Source organism: Olea europaea, chromosome 17, assembly GCF_002742605.1.
Source record: "Olea europaea var. sylvestris chromosome 17, O_europaea_v1, whole genome shotgun sequence".
NCBI lineage: Eukaryota > Viridiplantae > Streptophyta > Magnoliopsida > Lamiales > Oleaceae > Olea > Olea europaea.
This window is the reverse complement of record NC_036253.1, coordinates 399830-421314: the sequence shown is the minus strand read 5'-3', so window position 1 is coordinate 421314 and position 21485 is coordinate 399830. Positions and strand designations below refer to the sequence as shown.

The following is a 21485-nucleotide window of genomic DNA, read 5'->3' as shown; positions in this document are numbered from 1 at the left end:
GTACCTTTAATTACTCTCTTAATACCCAGTAATGGCTGCAAGAAAATTAGAATTAGAGACTATTTGTGTTTTCATTCTTAATAAGTTTTCAAGTGTTTTGAATTTATAATCCGTGTTTCATATGATGATACAAACATTTCCTACCTAGGCACATCAATAAAAATAGAGAAAGTTCTAGAATCTTGCCTTTTGCTCTAAATTGTATTGGATAAAAATATGTAAAATAAAGTAAGGACAAAACTATAACATTCTAATCCTTCACTTTATGATATTAGTACACCAAATCACTCTTGCCAACTAATAAGCCTTAATCAGCATATACTTCTCGGAAAGTTACTAATAAAAATTTGGCAAATAGATGGAAGAATTTGAGGAAATCAAAATTAAATTTCTCGCAATTTAATAAAGAAAAACATTGCAGGTCTCAAAATACAAAACAATTAAATAACTTTTAGCAAAACATACAAATGTAATCAAGATTTGCGAGTAATGGAGCTAAAGTACAAGTCAAAGGATTAAAAACGCACAGTAATGCTGATGATGTAGAAGAGTCTGCCACGCGACAGCGCCATTCCTTGATTGAAAATTTGAAACCCAGACTCAGGCCCTTGAATCTACTATTCTGCATCTTTGTGCTTCTTTTTCTTCTTCTCGCTTTTATTTGCTCCATCATCATTTCCAGCAACAGCAGAGTCACCATTCTCTGCATCCTTGTGCTTCTTTTTTTTCTTCTTTTTCTCAGATTTCTCCTCGTCTGATGCCCTGACATCTTCCTTCACTTTTTCCTTCTTCTTCTTATCCTTCTTTGATTTTTCACCATCGGAAGCTACAGCTCCGTTGACACCCTCTTTCTTCTTTTTCTTTTTCTTCTCTTTCTTCTCAACTTCCACTTCCACAGTCTCATCCTCTACTTCTGAGGAGACCTTTGCTTTCTTGACGACAGCATCTGGTGCAGGGCTACCATCAACCTCATCTAGCTTGCGCTTCTGCCCCTCATCTCCATCAATTTCTTTATGTTTCTTCTTCTTCTTCTTCTCCTTCTTCTCAACCTCAATGACAGCACTATCCACTTTCACTTCATCAGTAGCCGGCTGTGGCTCTGCAGCTGCTGCATGGCCAGCAACCGTAGAGTCGCCTCCAGTAGGCAAAACCACATTCCTCAACCACTCGGCTGGGGTAGTTTCAATCGGTTTCCCACGTTTATCCAACTTCCCCTCTGCAATCAACTTCTTCTTCATTGATGCCTTTGGCCCCAATCCCCACTTCCTCGGGTATGTATCCCTATCCATCACCACCCTCTTAATCCTGGCGACCACTCCATGATCGCAAGTGGCCATCACTGCAGTTGTCATCTCCGCAATCCCCAATGCAACTGCCTCTCCTTTAGTTGTCATCAACACCACTTCCCCTCCAACGTCAATATCATTCTCAAATCTCAGCAACCCCGGGATCATCAACTTCGCGCCATAACAAATGGCATTCACCGAAGTATCCTTCACCACTAGCCTTTTATAACTAGTCAAAAGAACCTCTAATGGCATAATCACCCTCCTCAAATAACTCTCATCCCTATAATTATCATAAACCCATTGAGCGTCCATCACATCGTGCATCGTCACCATATTATCCTTCTCCCCCATTATACCCGACCTCACTCTCCTCAGCTCCTGCATATGCCCTCCCACACCCAACAAAAGCCCCAAATGCACACACAGAGTCCTCACATACGTCCCCGCCTCACATGATATCCAAAACACAACCAGATGCCTATCTACGTCGTACTCGAGCAGCTTACTCTCGTAAATAGTCCTAATCCTAAGCTGCCTTTTCACAGCAGAAATCAAAGGAGGCCTCTGGAAAACCGCCCCCGTCAGTGTCTCCAGTGCCCGAGCCACCTTCGCTACCTCAGGCACCTTAGAATGCAACCTAGCAACACACACATACTCCTTGCCAGCACCCTGCTGGGATTTAACCAAACGTGTAGCCCTATCAATACACACAATCAAATTCCCAGTAACCTTCGGATCAAGAGTGCCCGAATGCCCCGTTTTCTCAACCCGCAAAATACGCTTAATCCATGCCACAACTTCATGGGACGACGGATTAGCGGGTTTATCCAAATTCATCACCCCATACTTAATATATTCGGGTAAAGGGCGTTTCAAAGGGGAGTAACCAGAGGGAATAGGAGTATAGTGTCCAGTGCGTACATTTAACTTGTCGTAGTTCTTCAGAAGTATTGGCCACTGAGAAGTATCAATAGAGGGAGCATAACTTTGAGGCTTTATCAAGTAATCAATGGAAGCATCATTTTCGTTGGTATTCTGCGTCGAGTTAGTGGGTTTTTCAAGTTGGTCGGATTCTTTGCCTTTGCTTTTCTTCTTCTTTTTCTCAGAGTGCGAAACTTGAACATCAGCCATGGCGGCGAGGAAAATTTTGAACTTTTACTGATCAGAGGGTAGGATTTTTGTGTAATGGAGAAAGGAGGAGAAATTAGAATTTATTTGGGAGTTAGCGGTTAGGGTTTTGGTGGTGGCTGATGATAGTGTTAGGCTAAAGACGGGGAGGCCCATAAGTTTTCACTTGTAGCCCATTAGTTGTATTTACACCCGACTCGAGTATTGTGTCTTGAATCGAAAAAGTTTCAATAGGTTGTAACTTTTTTGTAACTTTTTAAGTTGCAAGTATCCAAATTGAAAATTGAACCATAAAAGCAAAGAAGGTCGTTACGCGCATTGGTACAGTGCACTCAATGAATATCTCTGAAATTTACTTTCTAAATTATCGACGCATTGAATAATTACTCTTAAGCTCTCATAAGCAAGAACGTATTGAAGTATAAGCCTCGAAATTATTGACACGAGCCTATACACACAGAGTTAAAAGCGATAGAAAACTTGATTCCGATGGATTGTGGTCCATACTTCCCAAGACTTCGAGCATACATTGATAAATTTGTTACTCTATCGAATTCACATTATGATGTATACTCACTCGATAAGGCATTTTCCTTGTACAAACAAAGCACAACATTGTCCTTGAGCATGACATTCTCAAAGTACTTTTAAAGGATAGCATCAATGTGTTTACTGCGATAGAGTTAGAGAGAGACAGAGAGAATTTAACGGAAATAATTCTCTTAAATATGTAACACAATCTGAGCTTCAAATCAATTGCTATTTGAGTTAAACTAATTTTGAAAAAGTCGAGATACTCCAAATTGTTTGTTGACGTGGGTAAAATTACTAAAAAACCTATAAAAGAACTTTGAACTTTGACGTGGGAATTGTTGGTGAACTTACCATAGTGCAACCTGTGGTACCTAAAACTCAAATACGAGAAAATCACAGCCAATAAACACGCAATGTATAGTTGATATATTTATTTACCTCCAAAAAGTCACAAGGTAGATAAAAATGAGGATATTAAGAGCTCCCACAAATTTAAGTCACTTCTAAAGAGTTGGTACAAGTTGCGATTACAGCCAATTGAAAACCATCTTAAGTAATCGTTGGAAGAAGGTTAATTCATTGTACACCACTGACAATTTTATCATAGGAAACAAGGATTATCACTTGTGCACGACGACACTTCGAAGTGAGACACCAAATCAGGGAAGTGATCACCTCCTCACTGGTGGAACAGCACCCCTGCCAGGCGCAGCACCACGACCAGCAGCCTGAGCCTGCCAATTGAGATATTGAAGTTGGGTAAAAATATTGACAGTGAAACAATTTGTGGGTATTTAGCTATGTTTACATTTTTTTGTAGTGGTTATTGTAGTTATTTAGCAATGTGTTCATATCTTTTTCTAGTGACGAGCATTTTGATACCAACGGACACAGATAAAATCATGGATTAATAAATGAAAAATATATCTGAAATCAATGGGCTAGGAGTTTCAAAATGTTGCCCAGCAGGAGTGAAAAGCACCACCTATGCACAGCCTGTGCCAGCTCGACTGTGGAGGCCCACATAGAGGCCTGTACTTAAATCAAAGAAAAAGGGTCAAACCCGCCAGACTGGCACAGACCATGGTGATGAGCAAATGGGACGAGCCCAGACAATTTTACGCACGCCAGACCAGATGCCTCAAAACCTGGCCGTGTCCCCAGTGTATACCTCTATGATAGCCAGAGCCCAGATGCAAGAATTCACCAAGTAAGACCCGATTTACATGTCTATAAAAGCCCAAAAGAAATAATCTACCTGTCATGTAACTACTAGGCATATGGGAAGCAAATAGTACAAGATGCTCATGCTAAAAGGAAAGTTTAGCTATAGCACCCAATAACTAGACCATGTTTGGACGATAGATATCAGATTGCCAAAAGGAAGGAGAGGGGGGATGCTGGGTAACTTACCCTAGCTCGCATGGCAACAGCACGTCCCCGTCCAACTCCAAGTGCAGTACCCTTGCCCTTCATAGGGGAACTCACAAAAATCAGCAAGGCTGTATACAGTGAAAGCAAATAAGAAGAAAAGGCAAGGGCATAATAAAAGGGCACCTTGATTCTAGCTTCCAAACGCTTGAACATTGGAGCATTTTTTAGCATATCTGGTATTACCATGAATCTGGTAAAAATTCAGCCATAGTAAAGATAAGGGAAAAAACATAAAAAAGAATTAAAGATTGATGCAAGAAAACGATTTCTAACAGTAAATTACGAGGTACCTGACTTTGCTGCCGCGAATGAAAACATGCTCGAGTTGTGAGACCTTCCCGTCCTGTAAAAATTGACCAAAATAAGCAATCAAAGAGTTGGAAGTATAAACTAAAGAAACTTCTTCTTGATATCAAGAAACGCAAGAAAACTTTAAAAAATAACTTTACCACTAAGAAATTTATGGGTTTTCAATATTTTGCACCAACAATCACTTTGTAATATTTAAGTATTTCAACTATCTAGTTTACCATTCTTTTTCATTTTTTTATTTAATATCAATAGTTACTTAGTTCTATAAATACTTAAGAACACCAAGTCATTGCAATTCATTTAGACAGATACTAACAAGATCATGCTAATTTGTAGCTGAATTTGTATTGTTTTCTGTAATCAAATTGAGATTAACAGATTTATATTTTGTATTCATATATTTGTACTGAATGGAACAAAGGAAAGGATTACAATAGAATGTGAGCTTTCAAGAGGCTCTCTCTCTCCCCAAACTACTCTCAATTTTCTGGATGATTCTACAGACCTGCTCCTCACCTATTTAGTATTTATATTGTTGGTGCTACGCCTAAATTCCCCTAACACAGCTCCCCAATTTTAACTATAACTGCATGGAAGCCCATCATTTTAATTTTATCTAATATGAATAATTACTTAGTTTTAAGAGTACTTGAAGAAACACCAAGTCATTGCAATTCATGTAGACAACATACAAAATACACTCGAAAAAGACAAATAGAAATTCCAAAAGGTATAAAACTAAAATGAAAGAAAAAAATTATTGAGCTAAACATGGAAAAATGACAACTAAACACACACAACAAACAAACATATAGTTTAAGAAACTTGTAAGAACTTAAGCAGGCTTCATTTTTAAGAATCCAATGAAATAATGCATCACAATAACTACATCACCTCTGTGTTGAAATAAAATCCCAAAGACTGTTTAAATAAGAAGAATACTACTACATGGAAAGACAAGTAAGGACAAGCAAGGAAGAAAAAATTATCCATACTTTTCAAAATTAAATTGGAACTTTCAACCATAATTAAAAAGGTAACATAGAAATTATTGTCGAAGCTCAGGAATTTTTCAGTACAAAAAAGAAGTGCTTCCCTTTCTCTTGCAGGATTTATGAAAGAAAAATGAAAATTTAAAAGATGTCCAATAGTTAATATTCAAAGTCTCAACTTGTTGAGGATGCTATAAAAATTACAGGAATCATAATTTTCATTACCATTTATTCACCGCTACTTCATTACACGGCAAAAGATTGACCTCGATTATAAGAACAAATAAACAACATAAATTAAAAATAAAATGCAAATAACTAAATAAAAAGTGTGCATGTGAGAATAAACAGTAATAGCCATGGTCAAAAGAACAAATATAGTCAAACAACAGGAATCAAAACTGAAAAGAACTCCTTAAAATTTGTAACTTGAAAGAAAATTAAGGACAGAGAAGCAAGATAATATCATGATTTCAATTTTGCATATAAAACAAAGAAAATAAATCACTCACTTACGCATCTTATTTTACACTCTATCATTAAGATCTACTTAGGTTTATCAAAGAATTAGAATTAAAAATTTCACTATAATATCTACCTAGAGTGTAACAAATACTGAAATGTATAAAAAAATTAATCATAATTATATATATATATAATAAACAAGGAATAACACACCTTAGCAGTGTAAGTGATGTTTTCAAGCTGGCAATTCCAGTTATCCTCGCACTCCACCATGCTGCCTCTGTAAAGTTCACCGCTCTTCAGCTCCACAGTCACCACATGTCCCGATGCTTCGTGGAGTAGCTTCACCGGAATCCCCAAACTCCGACTCATTGTGATTACTTGGCAATTTCGTAGTGTTTTCTTTCGTATTCCTTCTGTTTCTGTAGCAGCAATGCTCCTTCCGAGAGGGTTTTGGGGCACGGCAAGTGTGTCTAAAGAAATATAATCTAGGGTTTAGTATGGGGAAAATGAGTTTGGAAGGGCGCTTTTCAATTGGTTTTTGTTCAAAAGCATTTGACCAGATTTTTGAAAATAATATAAAATATAAATATTTAAATATTTGAAAAGACAATTATAACCTTTCAATTTTTTCCTAAACTAAATAAGAAAGGACCCAATTCGTTCCCAAATTAGAGTTCTCAAGAATCAAAACTCTTTGTCTTTTTCCATTTCTAAGGCTCGCCCGTCGATCTCTCTCTCTCTATTTTCTGAACTTTGAAACTCGTCAGACCACCTTCAGCTAACATCTCTCGAGTGGTTGAATTTGTATTGTATTATTTTCTTCACTCTCGATTTTGTAGTAGAAGTTTGTTTCCCCACCCTCTTCTCAGATTTAGGAAGCCATATAATATATAAAGAGTTCTTCTATATTATATATGGAAGGGTCTTTACGGTTTCGGTAGCCAAAATTTTTGAGCGACTTATCTACATTATGATAGTTTTATGGCACAAAATTGACAATATTCGATCTCAGATGTGCTTGTAAAGGTTATGTTTTGATTTCCTCTTTTTCTAAAAGAGAAAAGTCATAATGTTTTGTCAAAAGAAAAAAAATGATGGTTCTATTTCCCACTGTTTTAATGTTTCTTTTCATCTGCATATTATGATTTGCTTAAGCACATGGCTATAAGTACTTTGTAATTTATATGCTGATTGGATTAAAAATCTCACATATTTGATTTCCTATTGGTAGATTTGTTTCTGCATTTGTTTGCTACCTACTAATAGTGTAGTTTCTTGAAAAAATTAATGATGATGATTGCTACATATCTGTGATTTGCAAGGCTAAAGCTAACTGTTTCTTTCTTACATATGAAAAGTTTGAGCTTCTCAATTTCAGTTTTGTCTTAATAGTTTAAAGTTTGATTTGTTTCTAGTCTCTGCTTGTAGAAGAGATCATTCTTGATTTTTTAATAGCATCATCCATGAACTCTTTTACGAGTTTTGGATTAATGGTTATTTTATTTCCACCATTCTTTGGTTTCTTATTCTTGTTTGAGTTGACTATTTTTTTGACATTTAACTCTTTTTCTTCAAGTCGATAGCTATCTCTTCTCATTCTCCTTCAAAATGCATTGAGTTCTTTTCATTCTTCCAGAAAAGATCGAATAATTTCTAAAATGTTTACCAAATGTTTAAAAGAAAAAATGACTTCTTTATGTTAGGTTTAAATGATTTAAAAAATGAAAAATGTTGAATTTGTAAACAAATTACTATACTAAGGCGAGACATTTAACTATGAAGCCACCGCGTGCACAATTTATAATACATTAAACTTACAAGTTCTCTAAAGCAAATCAGGTAAGAATGCCTAATAAGTGAATATCAAATAAAATATAGTTTCTTGTTAGCAATGATAATACCTGCTCTTAAATTTCATATTCTGCAAAAAAATTCTTCTACAAGAATAACTAGAAGAACTATGTAACTTGTTTTAATATTTCTAGTTTTTTATGTTTGTTATTATGTGCTTTACTATCATCAGTTCTAATATTAGTACATATTTTATAATTTGCAGTGCTATGAAGAAGATTCTTCAAGTTGATGCTATGATTACGACGAGATGTAGATTGCAAATAGTGTGAGATGTGTATGAGAAACTCGATACAAATTACAAAAACAAGCTTAGTTAGAGCTGCTTCGGATCTCTTCTTAGGTTGAAGGACCTAAAGTTGGCTTCGCAAGTTATACATCAATTATTATTGCAAAAAATAAGGACCAACAAAAAAGAAGTTTGGTTTAAGATAGGAGAGAAAAATGTAAAATTTGGGTTGAAAGAATTTATTTTAGTTACGGGCTTAAATGCGGGTGATGATAACGACGTAGATAAGACCTTGGGGGAAGAGTGTCAAATCGTGAAAGAGTATTTTACAATGCATTTGTAAATTGCAAGAAAAGAAAGAGCGATAAGTATAAGTTATAATTGATCGTAATCTTGGCGTACGTCATGTGGGCCACAAAGGAAAATATATATATCGATTTATGGTGGCTAGACTTAGTGGACGATCTAGATAGGTTCGAGACGTATTCATGGGGAAAGTTTTCATTTGAATACACGTTCAGTATATTTAAACGTGAAATAGGAGATAAATTAAAAAGTTCGGACGTCGAAAGCGAATCACGTTGTCGATATTTATTGCACGACTTTCCTCTCGCTATAATGGTTGACTTGTATTTTATATATATATAAATTCGTGTTGTGAGATAATTTAAATGTTTGTTTGCAATAGATTTGGGCATTTGAAGCAATCCCAACTTTGGGAATGAAGTTTGGTACGAAATATCCAGATGTAATACCAAGAATGGTCGCTTGGGAAATGTCGAAGAGGTTAATTTTTTCTGTCATTGATAACGTGTTGAATTCAGATGAGGTAAAATTGTCTTTTTTAAGTTTAATGGGAACAAATTGTGGAATTAGTTTCGTGAATGACTAATGACTTGCACATTTTAATATTTGCAGTTAGAGGTTAATTCCATATTGATTCTCACCGAAGTTGAACTAGAAAAGGCCTATTGGAAAAAGTTGAAACCAATCGTGGAAGAAGATGAGAGTGTTTCACATCACTCTAAAGGAGACGAGGCTAAGCATGATGCCGAGCCACAGTAATGGAAAAAATTTAGGGAAGGCTGCAAGCAGTCATATCAACTCGACTTGATTGGGTGGAGAAAAAGGTTGACATGTTAGTTGAATTGGCTGTGGCAGGTCAGTTCCATCCAGCGACTAGTACATTTGATGGTGCCACTAGTAGCACAGCTTATGTACCAGAAAATGAACCGAAGGATAGGTTGGAAAAGGAAGCTGGGTTTGATGATGTGACAGATGTGCATGCTGCTAAAAGAAAGGTAGATCTCCCTGAAGAGGATTCAAAGTTAGAGGAGGAGGTTAGAGGAAAAAATGTAGAAGGGAATGAGTTGGAAACTGAGCCTGAATTTTATGATTTGAGAGATGTGCCTGGTGCTGAAATAAATGTAGAAGCGCGTGAGGAGGACCCAAAGTTAGAGGAGGAGGTTAGAGGCAAAAATGTAGGAGAGAAGGACTTGAAAAAAAAAAGCTGAATCTGGGAATGAAATAGATGAGCAAGAAAAGGGAAAAATGGTCAAGGAGAGTGTTGGAAAAGAATTATATTAGAGGAGGAGCATCCTGACGTGGAGAAAGGGATTGTGACGCCTAAAAAGCATGATGTGGATACAAATGAATCCATGCAAGGTATGTAAAAATGAATTCAAAGTTCAGTTTTACATCTTTATATCCAAATGAAACAAATTTTCCACTTCTAATTGTTGTTATTTACAACATATATGCTACATTGTAAAAATCGATGAGGTGGGATGCGATCCATCGAAAGGACGAAGGTATCGTCGGAACAGAAAAGCGCGTTTATTGTGTTCTCTGTACACGGACCCGACAAAGAGGAGAAAGTTGTCGGACATCAATATATACGATCCTTATCGAGAAGAAGATCCCATCAAGGTTGAGACTTTTTGCAAATGGATGGAAACTACATCTTCATGGTAAATTATTACATATAGTTGCAACTACATGTGAAAGTAATGACAGTATCACCTAAATATAACTTTGTGTTGATTTTGTTGTATACACAATCAAATTATACATTTGCGCTTTTATGATGTTCAAACAAAAAGTTTGATGGATCTTTTGAATGAGGATTGTTGGATTAATGACAGTGTAAGTAATCCAACTTTAATGATTTTACGATAATGTCACAAAAGAATTCAGTTTGAATTGATTAGTTTATTTCTGTAGATCATGAACGAGGCCCTATACCAGATACGAGAAAAAGCTTTCAAATTTCCCAATCTGTTCCGGTAAGACTGTTGTATATTGGACACTTTTTTCTATCAATTTGTTGTTAATGCATATGGTCAGTTACAATCCAGTAAAGAGCTTAAATATAGTAAGAGTCAAATTAATTATGTGAGAGGGGCTACTTCAGAGCTCGGAAAACCTTGGAAGGACTGTAGATATTTGTATCTTCCATGTTGGACCCACGACCATTGGTTTGCAGTTCAAGTCGACATGGAGGAACGGGCCATTTTTATTTTTGATAGTCTAAATGGTCACATTCGTCAGGCAGCGTTGGAAGCTTACTTTTTGCCTCTACATGTCGTTATTCCATTGATAATAAAATCTCATGTCACCGATGAAAGCAAATATAGTACGGAGAACTTCAAATTTATGAACATGAAAGATGTTCCCCAACAAATGAATGGGTAAGAATGACTAATTTCATAATTAGTAGTACCATATTATCTTCAGTGTTGAAAATTAATACAAAAATTTTACAACTTTTTTGTAGATTCGATTGCGGAATATTCGCTAACAAATACGTAGAATTTCTACAAGTGAATATGGACGTAAATACAATTCGACCGGATTACGTACTAGTATGGAGAAAGAAACTGACTACAGAGTTGTTGGCTTGGGACTTCGAGCCGTAGATTGTGCTTTGCTCGTATTTTTTTTTATATTTTTATAACATTATGTAGTGACTTGGTTGTTTTGGGTTTCAAGTAGCAACTATTTTGGAGTTTGAATACAATTAAAATGTACATATTTTCCATTATCTTCTATAACTTTAAAGTTTGGATATTGTCAATGTCAGGTTGTTGAGTTTTACATGTTCAAGCTGACATATTTTCATTGTCTTCCATTATCATATCGTTACAGTGTAAAATTGATACTAAAATGATTTAGAACTCGTTCCTCAAACACAAAACGACATGCATATCGTTTCAATGTTAAATACACGCCGCTTCCCTGATTTGTATAACGACTTAGAACTCATTATGACCACACATAACCACTTCTAAGTCGTTTCAATTAAAATTGACACTAAAACGATTTGAACTCATTCCCGAGATACAAAACGACATGCACATCGTTTCAATGTTAAATACACACAGCTTCCATGATTTGCGTAACGACTTAGAACTCATTATGATCGCACATAACGATTTTGAAGTCGTTTCAGTTAAAATTGACACTAAAATGATTTAGAACTCGTTCCTGAGAAACAAAACGACATGCATATTGTTTCAATGTTAAATACATAATGCTTCTCTAATTTGCGTAACGACTTAGAACTCGTTATGAACACACATAAATACTTCCAAGTCGTTTCAGTTAAAATTGATACTAAAATGATTTAGAACTTGTTCCTTAGACACAAAACGATGTGCATATCGTTTCAATGTTTAATACACACTGCTTCTTTGAATTGTGTAACGGCTTAGAACTCGTTATGACAGTACATAACAACTTCGAAGTCGTTTCAGTTAAAATTGATACTAAAATGATTTAGAAATCGTTCCTGAGACACAAAACAACATGTATATCGTTTCAATGTTCAATACACACTACTTCTCCGATTTTCGTAATGACTTAGAACTCGTCATTACCACACATAATGACTTCGAAGTCGTTTCAGTTAAAATTGATACTAAAATGATTTAGAACTCGTTCCTGAGACACAAAACGACATGCATATCGTTTCAATATTAATTACACGCTGCTTCTCTGATTTGCGTAACGCATAGAACTGAGATATGTTATCGTTCTATTTATATTTATTAAAATTAATCTGCGATAATTTCTATGTATGCTAAAAATAAAAATCTGAAAAAAATTCTATAATTTTGGTATGTGTAAGAGTAAAATCGGTATGTGAAAATATAATATGTGGAAATAATATATATAGAAAGGGTAAAGAAAATATGTACAAATACAGTATGGAGCATATACGGTAAGTTGCAAATACGATTAGTTGTCATCAAATACGGTAAGCTGCATATACAGTAAGCTACCTGCAAATACGGTAAACTGTGTATATGGTAGGGAGCAAATACAGTAAGCTACCTGTAAATACGGTAAGCTGCGTATACGGTAGTGAGCATTTACGGTAAGTTGCAAATACGGTAAGCTGCATATACAGTATATTGCACCTACGGTATGCTCAAAATTGGTATCTAAACTACATATACGGTATGTGATAATCCGTTAATGTTCTGGTTAATCATGAAAAAAAATCGGAGAAATTCAATGGCTTGAATTTCAAAAGGTGGTAACAGAAAATGTTATTTTATCTGACCACTTTGAATCTTGCGATATTCTTGACTAAGATTGCTCCAAAGATATGTCGAGCGATTGAGGATGGTTGAAACGTCATTTTTAGATATAACAATATACATATCGTTATGTTATCGAAGAAACGATTTTGAAGTCGTTGTAGATATTATATAAACCAAAACGAGTTAAAAGTCGTCAAATTTAAAAAAAAAACGACATATATATCGTTATGTAACAAATAGTGAAATAATGTAACGTCATCCATCTATTTTCATTACAAATTTGACAAGTTCAAAATCGTTTCAGTTGAAATAATAACTACAACCACTTCGGTATCGTATCTTTACAATTTAAACGACATTCATATCGTTATGCCTAAAAACAACATTTCAACCCTCCACGATCACTCGATGTACCTGCGAAATGTATATGACATTCGAAAAGACGTATCAAGTGAGCTGGTAGCTCTTGAATAGCCCTGAAAGAGCCAACAAAGAAAAATATGCTCATGTGACAAAAAAATAGGAAAATATTTTTCATGAACAAAACTGTCAATCTAACAGCACAAAAAGTAAAAATTTTGATGGAAAAAATACATTTTTCATGAAAAATATTGACAATCATACGCACCGCACCATAAGGCATTGATTGAGTCAATCCAACAGCATTGCCATTTTCTGTAGCAAAAAATATACGAGCCTTTTCTCCTGTTTGTTGCTCAAAGAAGATCTTACACAATTGCATAAACCCATAAACACACAGAGTTTTATTTGATGTAGATTAAAATTAAATTGTTGATAAATTTTGCTAAAAATTCATGAAATATGTAACTAAAAAATTGTAGATCACATAAAATATGTGATTAAAATTATTTATTAACTTTGACTTTATTTTAAAATTTGAATTTTAATCCTTATAGAACACTGGCTAAAGATTCAACAAATATGATATACTGCCAAAAAAAATAATAAATAAATAAAATACAACTATCAAATGATGCCCATAATATTTTTCATAGCAAATACACAAAAAAACCAGTAATTTTCTCGTCACCTCAAATTTATCAATTGATGTGCAGTTTGTTTATCCATACAATAATCAAGTAGCTAAGGCAAAAAAATACAAGTACAAAGGAACAAACACCATGCTACAAAATACATATTTGGCTGTCTCTCACTGCCGCTTATCTTCACGAGTCCCTGAGGTCTCTCCCCCGTTCTTTGGCTTACCTGGGGCAACTTTGGCAGGGGTCGACCTCTCTGATTGAGAGAACTGAATCAAGATTTGCATAAGAACCATGACAATGGCCAACGCTACCGCTGAAAAAGTGAGACCTTTCCACGAGGAGAGAAGAGAGGACCATTGGAAAAGTTTCATGGCACCAAATATGAGTAGAATTGCCCAAGAAACCACCACCTGTTTCAAGCCATTAGTTTGACCCAACCAATGAAACCCAATATAAATGAGATGCTTGTTTGGCTAAGCTCAAAACATATTTGGATAACTTTAAAGTAAAAATAATTACTGTCAAAATAAGTAACTTATTTCTAACTTTCAACAAATATATATATATATTATATATAACTACTTTATTTCCTAGTAAGCAAACTTTTTAAGCTTAGCCAAAACATGCCCGAACTAATTTAATGAATCTACCAATAGGGACTTCACTGGCCGGCCAGTATCTTGCAATTGTTCACCGAAGGAATCCTCAGCTACATGCTTGTCCAATAATTTATCCTGATTCACAAGGAAAAAAAATACATAAAAAGGATCATCACAAGTAAAATGTTGCAAGCAGAAATTCTTCATATTCTACAGATAGTCTTCCTCCAATGTTCAACAGTATCAGAAGAAGTAAATATCAAAACTGAAGGAAATCACAAGTGTGCACCTTGGCCACAAAGGCATCCCTACACCACTGAGCAACAGCGTCATCCGTTTCAGGCAAATCCTTCATCAAGTGTCGCTTGAGGTGCACATGAACCTGCAAAATGGCAAATTATTAAGGACTAAAAATTGGGGAAAAGGGAAAAAATAGCAATCCTAACATGATGGTCAGATCGTCAAAGCTATTTCTTTAGTGATATAACACAATGGGCAATTTCATTTAGCTACCAATACTTTTTCAAAATATACTTTAATCCTGAATATATAGTAGTTTCACTAGTTTAGCTGCCATTGCGCACAGAAGTTTCTTCAGATTCTATTCCTCCGAAAGTTTACTTCTTATAAATGCAAAATCCCTAGCTAAATCCAATTGCCATCATATCAGAAGATTTAACAATGGAGCTCGGAGTTATCAGATTTTGCAGGCTTACCACAGATGGTTGCCCTTTAAAGAGTCTTATCATGGTAGGTGCAGGGGAAGTTTTGGGGATAGCCACTGTTACATCATAAATCGCCGGAACAAATGTGCGCATATGACTTACTGCTGTAACAAAACCCTGAAAACAAGCAACAGAGCTTATTGGTAATATTGAATAATTTACAACCTAGGAGCACAAAAGGTTACTCTCAAGTCTATGCAAGATCTATGAAATTGAATCCTCGTGTGTAATAACTCTTTATACAGAAAAGCAATTAAGCAGTAGCAGGATTAAAATGGTTAATAGCCAATCACAACTTCCTGTCCAGAGCAAAAAGTTTGTCAATGATGAGCCTTTACTAGAGTCTAGGGGAAGCAATCAAAAACAGAATTTTAATGATCAAGGAAAAATGTAAATTGCAGGATATTGTGATGAAAAAAAAAAGGAAAATCTAAAAGAAGACAAGCAATGCAAATAGAAACAAATGACGAAAGGCTCTCTATTTCAAGCAAGATATTCTGATGAAAATGACTGTTGTTTCAAACACAAAAAATAATCAAAAACTCGTGTGTCAAAAAGCTGCATCACAGGTGATACCATGTTCCATCAGAAACGCATTCACTGACATGCTATCTAAAGGTAGTTCATATTTGATACCAGAAGAATAAATTGAAACACTATGTTTAGAATTGTTGAAACAAAGAAAGGAAAAATAAGAAACAAATCAAGAACTTCAAACACAAATAGAACAGCAGTAGTAGTAGCACTAGATAATTTTCTAATTACAGAAGCAGGTGCAGTTGGAAACCTTTGTACGAGGAATCAAAACATTCCTTGGAACGGGAATCCCTGCTGAAGCAGCATATTCTTGAGCAGCCAAAAGCTTTGCTTGAGTAAATCGTGTACCCTCCACAAAAAGTGCCAGCCAAAAGGGCCGAGGGAAATCCCTTAGCCGTTGAAGACCTGCCTGCAAGAGATGTCCATGAAGTCCAATTAAGATTAAGCCAACCCGTCAAAGAAGGAAATGGTGAAAAAACACATATTATAGAAAAAAACCGTCTGGTATGAACATCCATGTACATGATGGACATAAAAATATTTTCGTCATTCAAAGATACCTTTAATGTGTTTTCATCCTTTGCCCAGCTTCTTTCAAGAAACAGATACTCCGAAAACCACATAGACCATCCTATCACCTGCAATTATTGGATGCAACAGGTTGTTTATGCATATCTTAATCAGTACCTCAAATAAAAGGGTGAGAGTGAGACAAATTCTGGAAGAAGATAAAGAACAAGAACACAACAGGAGTTCAAGTCTAGTACTGCTATCTATGAATACTTGTTAGCCTTTTTCAGCAATAACATAACTATTAATTTTAAAAATCTCATAATATAATTTCCAATACCTTCAAAAATGTTGATCACGCTGAGACAAGTGACCACAGTGAAATTATATATTTATAAACTTCAGCCTAGAAAACATCCAATCAAAAACTTAAGTCTCTCATAAGAGGTCATAGATTCGAGTCCTGTGGACGTGATAGAAAGCTGGTAGGGGTCAAATGGGCTAGGCTCTCCATAGTGGACAGTGTATAAGTTCAATGGTTTAGGCATAGAGGACGGGTCGTTACAAAGTGATTATTTCATACAAGAAACAGTGCCAAATGGTCAATTACATCTCTGGACTATCACTTTATCTTGCTTATCATTCATTAAAGTAAAAATCAAATCAGTTACAATACAGAACATTATTTTGACACGTGACAAGGTTTTACTGGTTTTGAATCATCAATCAGTAAAGCATATTCCACCATTGTCACGCACAAAAATGTTCTGATAAGTAATAATATTTAACAGGCTGACCACTCTACGAAGTTTCAAAATCAATAATATATATGAAAATCAAAAATAAAAATAAAAAAGCCACTCCATAACAACACAACGGGTAGAACCTTGGCAGGTAAATGTAAGATAAAAGTAATGGCCTATTTAGCACTTTGGAACAAGATTGACATAAACACTTACTGGAAGGAGCTTTGAGGATTTTTTCATAACAGCTAACGTGCTACCAAGGCAACCTGATCGCTGACATTAGAAGGTCCCAGGATCGATCAGAAGTATCTAACAAAAAATATTTCGATGCTAGAGCAAAATTCAAATCAAGCATTAGCAAGGATATTGCACAATTCCAAGTTTGCTGCTGTATTTATATTTCTAAGTGTGCAGCTGTATTTATCTTTCTAAGTGTGCACATAAAAAGCAAGTTTCTATAAAACAATTTTTCGCTTTTTATTTTTATTTTTTTATTTTTATGTCTGTATACTTACTTCCGTATCCAGACATACATGTGTGTGTATAAAGAAGCATCCGTATAAAGAAACATTTCTTACCCACTTTATCCCACAATGAATGTTCTACTTTTACTCAGGATCAGTATGACCATTTATTTCAAATTCAGTTCATTGGCTCGGGTAAAAAATATGGTTACATCAAGACCCATGTTGGCCATGTATAATCACGCACCAGTGCCTAAGAGTAGTAATAATACAATTTAAAAAAAATAACAACGTGGCAAGCATGACTAGATAAAGTATAGAGTGATCTTCTATTAGGCAGTGTTCTAAAAGGTATAATGTGTGACGATGAGCGAAGTCCAGGCGTACATAGGCAATGCATAAGTGTAAAAAAGCATAGAAAGGCATTTTCTTATTTTAATTTTTAATCAATCGAAAAATCGTTCAATAATAAAAAATAATACTTTCCAAACATCTAAAACAAATTTATAGGAAATTTATATATTTATTTCAAAATTTTTAACAAAAAGATAAGTTCCAAATGTAAATATTAAATAGTACATAAATTGGAATTTTTGGGAGATTTCCTTTGTTCAAGACTTCAAGCGAATATTTTTAATTTAGAACCGACGAAGTGAAAAAATCAACATTTAAGTTTTAACTTAGAAGAATTGTAAAAAATAATAAAATAAAATAATTAAAAAAGATAATTATGCACGCCTAGGTGAGCATACCGCACATTAGCAGTCAAAGATTGCTGTTGACTGCTAAATAAGGTGCCAACCCAAAGTAGCCATGCATCGCATGTGTGCCTTTTAGAACGGTGCTATTAGGATTCTATGTTCTATGTATATCATGGGCAACCTATAAGACTTGGAAGATTTTAATTATTGCTTCTACTTATTTTATTTAGATTTCCATAGCACTCTTCCTAGCACTGTGTCTTTCACACCAAGAACTGAGCAGATATATAAACCTGAGGTTCTTAGATGACATCAGTTACTAATAAAGCATATTTATTTTTTAGCAAAGTGTGTTGCGACTTATAATAAAAGTAAGGAATACAGAAATTTTCCCATATGCATGAGTAAATGCAGTGCCGTGCAGAAGCAACAATCAGATTGCTAACCTGAGCCAAAACCCATCCTACAAGCCAATCAATGTCACTTCTATGATTGCATATGACGAGTGCATGTTCTTTACCTAGAAATTTCACCAGCATGTAATTCAATAATTTTCAAGTGTGACAAGCTGCGTACTTCATATTTTACCAGGCAAGTGAATTGAATTCTAGAAACATAAGTTTTATCCTTACCCATCAATTTAAAGGTTTCATAATCCGTGTACAATTGGATCTGCAATCAGAAGATGTGAGAGATTAGACTGTCAGATGATTCTGAAGAAATGATAAAATTTCAAAATTAAAAAGGGGATTCTTCTGTTTCCCTAAACAAATAAGATATCACGCCATTTCTAACTAGACAATGGTGTAACTAAGCCCCCGTTTGGCCCCCATTATTTTCCATTCCGTTCAATTTCATTTTTCTCTCTCTTATTCTCAATCACACAATCTTCCATAAAATAACATTACACATAAATCGAAAACTTTTCCTTCAACCACTCATTTTAAAAAAAAAAAAACACTATTCCACCCATTTTCATTTCTAGAAAATGGGGGCCAAATGGGGGCTAAGAGAGAATGACACATCATTACGAAATTCCCATATTTTCTATCTAGGAGATCAATAAACAAGCTACAATGACAACTAAAAACTTTGAAGTCTGTAGTTGTGGATACTGGCTAATGAACTATAGTTACGTGATTCAACTTCCACCTGAAGAACATATAGGGAGTATCTTCACATTACTAACTCTGTCAAATACAATTTAGAAACATAACAGAATACAATCACAAACTAAATAGCTTCTTTACATATAGAAAATAAAAGCAAAATATTGAATGTAAAAGCAAAAAACTAAGCGAATGTATTCGTTCAGAACAATCTACATCCAGGTCCAAGAGCTCACTAAATTGACCATACCATGTCTTGAGGCTGAAGCTCTGAGTGCCAAATTACATAATGATAAAGACAAATTGTAGTCATTAATTTAAAAAATAAATGAGCTAATATCTCATATAGCTTATTTCAATTTCTCAAGTAGTCTAACAAATATATTAGTTAACTAAGATGTTGCTCATCAAAGGAAATAAAAAATTAAAAAAAAATAGCCGCATTAGCACTGAGTCATGTTTAAGCCTTATAAATCGAGCTACAGCATCAAACTTTTTAAAGTAAACAGAATTTACAGCTATAGATCTGCCTATCTTTGCACTTGATGTTAGAGACACCCAACAATTTTCAGATATTAACGAGCTCTGGAAAAACATGTGTAAAGATGAAAATAACTAGATCATCAAAGCAATTCCATATTTAGAGACTGCATTTCCCAGGTGAATCAATAATTATATTAATCCCTCTTAACATAGACAGTAACTAAGTTCATTTGAGATCCTGGATATTTGGAAAGTGTTCAAACTCCTAGGGTCCAAGCTCAACTTCTCCACAAGCTTCCACCTAAAGTGCAAGCTTCGTCCTTCGGAAATCGAGAAAAGAGGTCTCCATAACCATGGGTTCCAATGCATGACATCTACAGTTATTATGATCTTGATTTCCAATAATAAATCTATTCTTCATACCACAATGGACAGTACAGAGATGTGAAAGTGCTTCATCCATTTTGCCAGTATCATTACTAGCACTGAAAACACATAAGCTCTCAAAATCTTCTCTGTATGCTTGACGATCTCATAAAAAAAACTCTTATAATTGAACAAAAATGCTGGAATTAGAAATAAAAAAATTCTTCTGCTAAAAATCTCAGTGTCCGGAAATTATTGAGTCATTGAGTAAATGAAGATGTGAAATCCCAGAAGTGCAACAGAAATAAATATCTAAATGGCATGGATTGCTCAACCATGACCTAGTACAAAGGAGACTTTTATATACCATTGTGCAGTGTGACATCTTACTTTCATTGAAATTATAAGTTCAGATCCAACAAACATAGCATCAAGACTAAAAGAACTTTACGCACTGTATCAGAGGCTTGGTCAATAGGTACAACAATGATGTAATATCAAAAGTTCAATGACAATTTTAGATTCTTCACCTTAACTCCAGCCCACCAATCAACCAGCCAAACGAGCTCGAGCCACAACAGCTCTGCCACCGCTCTATTTATCCTCCTGTAAGTGTTCTTTGACAATGGCCTTATTAGCACAAAACATACTGCCTGAAAAATCCCCCCCAATAAAATTTGTCACATTTCTTCGAATACAGAATATTTCGTGCAAAAATAACAAATCTTTATAACAAAACACCATAAGCTTATCCCTCAAGAAAAATCAAATAGAAAGTAGAAAACCCAGAAACCATAAAAAATCGTGTAGCAAATCAACTAGGGTTAGAAAGAACCCTGCTTAATTAGCCACTAATTAGCTCAAATAAATCAAAGCAGCGTCTAAAAAAACATAACAAGTTTCAATTTTTAATCTTGTAGATGTGGTCGTGGTTAAATTAATTAGGTAAATACATGACCTGAATTAAATTGACGACAAGTCCAGATAGGAAAAAGAGAACACCCAACGGCACAATAACAACTGCCGCCGCGAAAGCCATATCCTCGTAATCCCTCAATCTCAGACTACAAGTATAGAGAAAAAATTGGAATAGTAAAATGATATATTAATTTAGTTTTTATTTGAGAGCAGTGGGAGGTTGAGTGTAATAAATGACGGGGGAAATGAAAATCTAAACGTGCGAGGGATTGTACATTTCATTGGACGAAATTTTTCATAAAACTATAATTCGAATTCCAACTTTCATTTTTGGCCTATTTGATTGACAAAATTTTTCAGAGAATTGATTTTTCATGAATTTCTAGGTACAACACCTTAAAAGCGTGATTTTTCACCTTTTATTTTTCTATGGGTATGTAATTTTTGATTTTCCACCTTTTTTTTATTGTTAGCATTGGGAACAAATTCTATGAACAATTGTAAATGAGAATATCCCTGAAATTGACAATTTTCATATA

The 21485-nt window shown here is 34.9% G+C and overlaps 4 protein-coding genes across 4 annotated transcripts; 1 reads left to right on the top strand and 3 right to left on the bottom strand.

Moving 5' to 3' along the window:
* Nucleotides 1-374: 374 nt before the first annotated feature.
* LOC111365904 (H/ACA ribonucleoprotein complex subunit 4-like) lies at nucleotides 375-2541 on the bottom strand. The gene has a single exon (XM_022986455.1). It carries the CDS (start codon nucleotides 2418-2420, stop codon nucleotides 618-620), a length of 1803 nt encoding a protein of 600 aa, XP_022842223.1. The 5' UTR covers nucleotides 2421-2541; the 3' UTR covers nucleotides 375-617.
* An 813-nt stretch (nucleotides 2542-3354) lies between these two features.
* On the bottom strand, nucleotides 3355-6675 carry LOC111365908 (small nuclear ribonucleoprotein SmD3b-like). The gene is made up of 5 exons (XM_022986461.1): nucleotides 6368-6675; nucleotides 4676-4728; nucleotides 4509-4575; nucleotides 4365-4421; nucleotides 3355-3685 (listed from the first exon to the last, which is right to left on the bottom strand). Exons 1-5 carry the CDS (start codon nucleotides 6524-6526, stop codon nucleotides 3623-3625), a joined length of 399 nt encoding a protein of 132 aa, XP_022842229.1. The 5' UTR covers nucleotides 6527-6675; the 3' UTR covers nucleotides 3355-3622.
* Nucleotides 6676-10206: 3531 nt separating this feature from the next.
* On the top strand, nucleotides 10207-11226 carry LOC111365910 (sentrin-specific protease 1-like). Its single transcript, XM_022986462.1, has 3 exons — nucleotides 10207-10382; nucleotides 10461-10927; nucleotides 11014-11226. The coding sequence occupies exons 2-3, from the start codon at nucleotides 10734-10736 to the stop codon at nucleotides 11153-11155; spliced, it is 336 nt and encodes a 111-aa protein (XP_022842230.1). The 5' UTR covers nucleotides 10207-10382; nucleotides 10461-10733; the 3' UTR covers nucleotides 11156-11226.
* A 2532-nt stretch (nucleotides 11227-13758) lies between these two features.
* Nucleotides 13759-21191, bottom strand: LOC111365905 (1-acyl-sn-glycerol-3-phosphate acyltransferase 2-like). Its single transcript, XM_022986456.1, has 11 exons — nucleotides 20987-21191; nucleotides 20559-20681; nucleotides 18703-18742; nucleotides 18517-18590; nucleotides 17119-17178; nucleotides 16210-16287; nucleotides 15900-16058; nucleotides 15104-15229; nucleotides 14677-14769; nucleotides 14439-14522; nucleotides 13759-14198 (listed from the first exon to the last, which is right to left on the bottom strand). The coding sequence occupies exons 1-11, from the start codon at nucleotides 21065-21067 to the stop codon at nucleotides 13956-13958; spliced, it is 1161 nt and encodes a 386-aa protein (XP_022842224.1). The 5' UTR covers nucleotides 21068-21191; the 3' UTR covers nucleotides 13759-13955.
* Nucleotides 21192-21485: the final 294 nt, after the last annotated feature.